This window comes from Oreochromis aureus, linkage group 9, assembly GCF_013358895.1.
Source record: "Oreochromis aureus strain Israel breed Guangdong linkage group 9, ZZ_aureus, whole genome shotgun sequence".
NCBI lineage: Eukaryota > Metazoa > Chordata > Actinopteri > Cichliformes > Cichlidae > Oreochromis > Oreochromis aureus.
The window spans coordinates 23,378,805-23,386,952 of record NC_052950.1 but is presented as its reverse complement, the minus strand read 5'-3'; the positions used below and the strand labels follow the sequence as shown (position 1 = coordinate 23,386,952).

At 43.1% G+C, this 8,148-nt stretch overlaps 1 protein-coding gene across 1 annotated transcript; it reads right to left on the bottom strand.

Moving 5' to 3' along the window:
• Window positions 1–849: 849 nt before the first annotated feature.
• Window positions 850–7,398, bottom strand: LOC116329616 (dermatan-sulfate epimerase-like protein). Its single transcript, XM_031751662.2, has one exon. It carries the CDS (start codon window positions 6,379–6,381, stop codon window positions 2,725–2,727), a length of 3,657 nt encoding a protein of 1,218 aa, XP_031607522.2. The 5' UTR covers window positions 6,382–7,398; the 3' UTR covers window positions 850–2,724.
• Between the last annotated feature and the right edge of the window lie 750 nt (window positions 7,399–8,148).

Genomic DNA, 8,148 nt, shown 5'->3' with positions numbered 1-8,148 from the left:
AGGAAAAACATAGTTTATGCTGCAAAGGTTTATAATCATTTCTATAAATTTGGGTTTAATCATTTTTTTTGTCAGAGAGGTGGAGTTTAGTTTTGCATCATTCTCTTGTCTTCTCTTTAAATGACACCAGTAATTTTCTGGTTAAAAAAAGAAATGAAGTTATTAGTTATGTCCCAGCTCTCTGTGAAGCCTGAATAGTTATTAAGCACGTATGCATATACGGGGAAGATTACTCCTGCATTCAGAACGAATGGAACTACTTTACAAGCAGGGACTGCGGGTCCAGACTTGTAGAAACCTTCCAAAGCATTTGCCTGAGGTTTTTCTGTGAATAATGTGCCTCTGCGTGGAAGGATTAGGCACAGAGGACCCTGCCAAGCATTAGAGTGTTACAGGAGGGATCAAGAACAAATGAGTAATGAAATGACTGACTCACCATTCTGAGACATAAGACACAGCATGTGCTCTTTCGAAGCCTGCTCCTGTTAAGGGAGTCTCAGTCAGAGCATGGCATTAGAACTTCCTGACATGTTTTTAATTGTTGGTTCCTCCTTGTCATGCACATCACCCATATAAGCAATTAGGCTTCTGTCATCCGTGTCTAATAAAATGGAGATTGTGCTAGAGCAAAAATGTGGCAGCACAAGCATCTGCGTAAACAGACACATTACTAGCAGGTTAGCCGTAATCATACGGAAAGAAACAAATTAAAATTTATGTTCTGTCTTTTGTAGCGAAGGATAATAGCTAGTTTAACATGAGTATAAAAGCAGCTAATGAGGACAAACGCCTTATAATCACATGGCCTATGCCATTGTGGAAAATAATACACTACACCTAAACAAAGACTGGTTGTCAATATATTTATGAATTTATTCTTTTCTTTACATTAATTTCTCCTTCTGCTCCAGATCCAGAAAAAAAAAACTGTCAAAAAAGAAATGATTGTAATTCAAGGCCACAGAAGCAAGGAACCATATCCCCACAAGCAAATACAAAACAGAGTTGGTAACAGGATTGCAACACCAAAGTGAAAGCATGTCTGCCAAGTCTACACATTCAAAGACCACGAACATCAAACGGGTTTTCCAGCCAGTCAAGGGTTTCAGTGTTCATAGAGAAAAAAAACAAACAGGACTGCTTCTAGCCAAGGAAAGATGGATATTTCCAAATGAACACTGGGTATTCTGTGTACAGATGCGATGGCGAGTTTAGAAACGAGTGCACCATCTGCATGTTACATGTGATCCATTTACAGTACAGAAATGTCCAAGCAAGACAGCATCAAAGGTTACTGAGTAGCATATACTTTTTTTTTTACCCAGTCCAAGGAGCATAACATCACAGAGTAGAAATGGTCTCTGATTTTTTATTATTATTTTTTTACCTATACTTCATATTCATCTGTGTTCAGTGCAAGGCTCACTGGACTCTTTAAAGACAAAAACCTAAAATATGATTGGCCATCTGAGTGACTGCAACTGGAAATAGAAACACGTGTTGTTTGCATTTCCTTCAGGCCTTTATAGTGAATATATCACAGCAATAAAACACAGTAAGCCTCAGCTATGGCATTTTGCAGATTAATATAACTAGCTGAGGGGGGTGCTTTGGAAATTGCTTTGACTAGAAATGTGTCAAGGCTGACAGTTTCTTTTTTTTTGCCAGTTTGATCCCTATTAAGCACATCCCTCAGATCCAATTCAATAAATGCTAAAGGGAGTTACAATAATGGTATTCATTCCTGATCCTTTGGGATATATATCTTTAAAACTCATAAATACTTTACTTTCTTTCTTCTACACATATTTTATATATCTTCAGAGATTTTATGCTTCCATAATAATTAAGCAGATACAGTAAAGTTAGCCCTGGAAAATGCACTGAATCCCACATACAATCAGATTTTGTGAAAGTGCTAAACTGCTGTGACATCTTTGAGTTTCTAACTAAAATCCTTCGACCGGTTCAACAAAAATACAATCTATCACTTGAGTAAAAAAAACACCAGTCATCTTCTTGTTCTCCATTTTCGACCCCTTACAATGCAGCATTTTTTATACAGTTTTAAAGGGAAACAGCACTCAACAGTTCAGACAGTAAAATGACAGCCCAAATTAGCTGTCTCCTACAATTTCAAAACTTATTAATGAGCTTCATAACATATCTGTTCCAAACCAAGAAATGTACTGCCACTTCCCCCCAAAAAAGAAAAAAAATCAAGTAACCAGAGCTTTGAATTTTGCACAAACCATTTTTTCTCACACCACGGTTGTTGGGTAGTAACATAAAATTTATGTTGAAATTCAGTGATATTCATCAGTATGTAAGACAAGACAGGTCTAAAGTTTCAGTCGATAAAAGGAGCGCTACAAGTAACTGTAGAGGGCTGCTTAGGGGGAGAAGAACAATAAGAACAATAAAATGAGCTCCCTTCCACCTGTTCCAATGCAAAGTATTCCTCCCTCACAAACATCTGTCGCTGTAGTCGATACAATACTGTACACACACCCAAACAAATACAACTGAGGGAGAAAGCTTGAAGACAGATGGAGAGACAGCACAGTTTTTCTTCAACTTTTAACATCATTTTTTGGGTTTCTTTTATAAAGTTCAGCTCAGTGCAAAAAAAAAAAAAAAAGAAAAAAGAACACATTTCAGAACTGGCTGTGACTGGCAGCTACAGTAAACAAAGACAGCTCAATATCAGCTGACCAGCAGCGGTTAACTGGCAAACCTAGTGTAACCCAGCCTCTTCATCACACTTCCACACACATCCTCTATCAGTCGAACGTCCTTTCGAGACATTTTCTGTCTCCATATGTTAATGTTGGCTGGTGAGATGTCTCCTTCATACATTAGATTGTACAGGTTCGTAGAGGTGGTGAATATGAGTTGATTGAGGGCTGTGGGTGACACAGGCACACCCAGAAATGTGTGTATTGTCTCTGCCGTCTCCTGGGGGAAGTTGACCACATCCTCAAACCTCACTCGGAGAAAGGACTCCTCGGGAAGGCTCTCGCTGACCCTCAGAGCAGCTGCGGTGTGCGCCAGCCACAAATGTGCCAGAATCAAAACAGGATTTGTCTCATAACGGGACAGTAGCCTCTGGATCATTTTAAACTCTGGCACAACAGCTGAGCACCCATCCCTGACAGCATCCTCCTTGAATATCAAGGAAAGGTGCTGTGGGATGTTTTTAAGGGAGTATAGGCTGGGTTTGCTGTTATAAACCATGAGATAAATCCATGCTCTCGGGTCTCTCACCAAGTATATTGTCCTCAAGGAAAGTCCCACTACCTCCTGAATGAAAGGCAGTTTGAGTGTCCAGCTTCCACTCCGCATGTTGATTACCACCCGGGCGTTAGGGTACTCTGTAACATGCCTTCTCATTTCCCTTACATACTCTGCATCTCTATCCAGACTGGCCCTCAGTTTGCCCTTCAGGTCAGATGCCGGTTCTCTCTTCCTGGATCTTTTCTTTCTGTCCCTGGGGACGCTGACTCTCTGGGTCTGCTTGACCTTGCTGCCCTCTACGAGCTGAATATTTTGCAAGTGCAGCTTTGTGTTATGCACCAGCGAATGCAGCCAGCCCTGGATAATCTTAAACCGCCCATTCACGGCGTCTGACCTTGACCACTCACAGGCATCGACCAGGGAATCAAACTCAAACTCTGTCTCAGGAATGTCCACGTGCTCGGTGGGGACCCTTATATAAACAAAGTCCGAGCTATTGTAAAAAAGGTGCTTGAGTATTTCCGATCCCGATCCGGGAAGGGTCGTTATGACAACAGTGGGAAGGGGGAGCCGGTGCTGCTCGTACAATCTGATTTGTTTGTTTACTTCGCTTTTGGCACCCGCACCTTTCCATTTTACCCCACAGAGAAGCTGATCGCAGCTGTTAGAGACAAACAGCAGCTCGGCTATCCACAGAATGAGCACAGTGAGGAGTGCGTAACGCATCAGCCTGCTGAAGCAAACATAAAACTTTCTCTGCATGGTCAAAAATCCTATAGCCACGCAGAGAACGACCCCCGCTATTACATTGACTGTGAATCCAAAGTCAAACAGCTGATTATCGCTGCTGATTTGTTTAGGGAGGATTTGTGTCCCAAGGCCGTATCGGGTGATTTGATATCTATCCTCAACTTTACTGTGACCTCCAAATCCCAAATAACTCAACCTTGCCCCAATGTCCTTATAGTTTGTAGCAATGGACACAATCTTCTCTGTGTTATTAATGATTAAAGAAAGCCTCACTCCATTTTTGCTGTTATCTATAAATCTACAGTTGGACACTTTGACATACGGTCCGTGCAGCACGTAAGCCACTCTGCTGACCGGGCCTGTCATTTGGAAAGTAACGTTTATATACTGCGTCCACCTCTTTTTAAACTCAGCCGCCTGCTCTGCTTCCTGTATGCGTGTTTCAGGGCTGTGGCCCTGAGTGTCAAACCAGAACATTTTATAATGAGCATCCCACACATCCATCATCGCGCCGTTATATCTGTCCATGAATCTGAAAGGAACATATTTAAAGTCAATGTCGAGATTGTGGAAAAAAGCACTGAGTGACTTTACCGGTGAATCGCCCCATTTTTCTACATGGTCAAGGACTAGCAACGTCTGCGAGTTGAGCAGAACCAAAGCTCTGAAGACACTCTTTAGTCTCATGGCGGGTGAATAAGCCAGCGCAGCTTCCCCACTCACAAACATCGTATCCTTGTGTGACGAAGCGGCAATCACCTCACCTCTAGCGTCACCCACCCCTTCATCGGTCCAGCGCAGCCACTTAGCGCACTCCCCCAACTGACCCTCCCATGGATTGTTACACTGGCTGGTAGGAGATGGACTGAACACTAAAACATTGTTAAGGTAGCTGTACTTTGGACCATAAAGTGCTTCAGACACAAATACTTGCCCATTAGGAGCAAAAGTAAAAGAGTTCTGGTCTGGGTGCTCATGACCAGGGTTGAAGCTGTTCCAGCCATCCACCCAGGAGTAAGGCTTGTCATGGACAATGTCATAGACTGCACGGCCACCCAGGCTGCCAGACTTAAAGGAGACAAAAGTATTACTCTGGCCATTGGGAAGCCCAGCTCCGTATGTAACCACACCCCAGTTTGAGAAAATATGCATTTTAGCTTTGCCAAAATCGTGGGGAGGCTGCGGCGTGAGGTGGGAGTTGTACCAGATGTATTCTGTGTGAAGTGTAGCCCAGCGCTGTGCAGATGACTGCCCCATGGGGCCGTCCTTCGGCCGATGCTTTCTAATCTGTTGAGCCAGCCAGTTGCCCGTTCCGTTCTTCATGACGAAGGTGTCGAGGAAAACAAGCTGGCTCTCTGGACCATAAAACCAGTTGTAGTTGGAGTCCGCAATGCCGACTGTTCTCTGAAAGCCCGGCAACAGCGTGGCATAATAAAACCAAAAGTGGCCCCGCAGCCAGTTGTTCTGCATGTTGTCTATGTTGAAATGACGCTGAGCTAAGAACACATACTGGGTGATAGACTTGGCTGTGTAGCTTCCGTAGGCTACTCCCTCATCCAGGGAGCCATCAACAACGTGATTCAAAAGAAACATTGTTTTTTCCATATAGTTAACTGCCACTTGTTTCCAGATCATTGACTCTGGATCGTCATGTGACCCCACCACTAATGCACCTGTCAGGATGGCTAATATGTTGGTGGTTTGATGATTTTGGAGATACTGTTTGCCCCATCCTCTGTACTTAGAGAGCTCATACAGCTCCACCGTCTCAGCGCGAATTTTCTTGAGGTATAAATCCCTTCTACGCTGATCCAGGTAAGAGTAAATAAAGTCATAAGCAGTAGCAAACCCAGTGAGAGAGTGCGCCATGGGCACCTCATCGTTCGGTGCACTGGTCACCTTCCAGTCTGAATATTCGGCCATCCTATCCATAAACTTGATAAGAAACTGCAGAGCAGCAGAATCCTCTGGGCACAACAGGCAGTAGAGAGCCAGGGGAGGCAGGTTGTTCCCATAAATCTCATTCCACTTGCTTGTAAACTCCTCATGTTTCACAGGGGGCAAGTAAAAGGGAACATTAGACAACATAGTGAGCACAGCAGCTCTGATGACTTTAAATATGTGACTGTGGGTGGTAGAGGACCTTTGCCTCAAGTGTAACACATCCACTTGGTTAAAATATAGGTTGGGATGGGAGTCAGCAGACTGGAGCTTCCAGTGCTCACTCGCTCTGTCTTGTGTGAGTTTGACCTGCAGCAAGTCATCTGTGAAAACGTCTCTGTCTGTGGTGTTGAAGACCCCCGAGAAAGCTGTGCCCACTGCGAACAATGGTAGTAAAAAAGCTGAATATACAACCCAGCTGCCAGCCATGTTTCCAGGTGTTTGCGAGCACATTTTACACTACCGGATTTCAAAAATAATTAGCTGACAGTTTTCTTCCATAAAAGTGTTGCAATGTCCCGGAAAAAATAAGTTTTCAGAGTGAAAGTCCAGATTACATTTAAATATTAGGGATGCACAAGTCCATGGCGTTTTTATTTTAAAAGACAATATGATGCAATATCAAATTCCTGGGTATGATAGTCAAGAACAAGGATAAAAAAAAAAACAAAAAAAAAAAAAAAACTTTCGTGCAGGAGCAAGCACTATCCAAATCCAACTGTAACAATGTTTGCAACAGTTTGCAAAGGCAGCAAAACACATCATAAATAAGTATAAATAAATCTCTGGTGGTAAGAAGATCTTTCTGGTATGTTTTTGAATTAAAATACAAGAAAAAAAAAATCCTTATGCCTGCACGGTGCCGTTCGTCTTCATAGAAATATGGGCACTCGCGACGACTGGCGTCTCCCCCTTTGCCAGTAACTCATATTGATCTCTTCCCCAAAACATTTCCTCTCGGACAAACATCAGTCAGCCCCAGTCTGTGTCCGGTCCAATCACAGCCACCCAAAGGCTCCGTGTGCAGCCCGACCGAGCCGCAACATCCACGGACATGAACCTCAGCAAACAACGCATCTCCGCTGCAAACATTGCTTGGTACCTCCGCTGCAGAGACGCCAAATCCTTAATTTTGCAAATCCTGATCGGGTAATTGATCTGTTTGCATTGTTGAAAAGCAGTCCTCTCCTCTCCTCGCGCTTTATCTTCTGCTATTAGTGCGGGTGAAGTCCGAAAGGAGGAAAGTTGTCGTCACTCCTCAAGTATTCAAAGAATGAGACATTTTCCCCCGATTGTCCGCAGAAAACAGCCAATCAACCCGCCGAATGGAAAATAATCCACGTGGAAATCTGCCGTATCTGTGGGGATATTGGTGTTCCCGCTGGCGTTTGAGACGCACACAAGTGAGCCTGTGTATTATGTGTGTATCCCCGGACGCGTCTCCGTTGTGTCCTCCCGACTGTTCAGCACAGTCAGTTTGATTGTTTTCCTGCACTGGATGGAAAAATTTCCACTGTACAAACTGTAGAGGGAGCCGTGACTTCAGAAGCCCGATCTCATCTCTCACAGAGTGTGGGGAGGCTTAATATTCACTCCATTATTATTTATTTTCGTATTCCTGAGTGAAGTTTCTACCTAACATTAGGGCAGCAGCAGGTGATAAAACACGTTTTAGTATCTCTTTAATGTGATCTGCACGACTCTTTTACTGTGTCATTTAATCTGGCATTCGCAAAAATAATAAAGACAGTGATATGGAAAGGAACAGTAGGCGTATGCATCGGTATACAGTTTAATTCACAGCACCTCAGAGAAAAAGTTAGGCAACTTGTAAAATACTTTTCCTCCCCTTTCTTTTGTAAAAGAGGATGAGAATTAACACAAATAATGAGCTCGGTTCGTCCATTCAGTTTAAGGCCGATGCAGGTATAATGTGTATCCCAGGCGTGGAAACAACAGTCACAGCTTCATCTCCATGGAGCAAAATCAGCTCTCTGCTATATTTGCTTTGTTTAATATGCAGGAAAAACCGTTTTATCAACAAAATTTTGGAAATTACAGGTTGTGTTGGTGAGGCTATTTCTTAGTATGCACTAATATATAAATAGTGCACGTCAAAGTCACTGTTAAAGAGGGGGCAGAGGTTGTGGTGCAGGAGGATGGACAAACAGGAGAAAGTTTAGAGAATGTGTTTTATGAATAGAACGTTCACAAAAACAC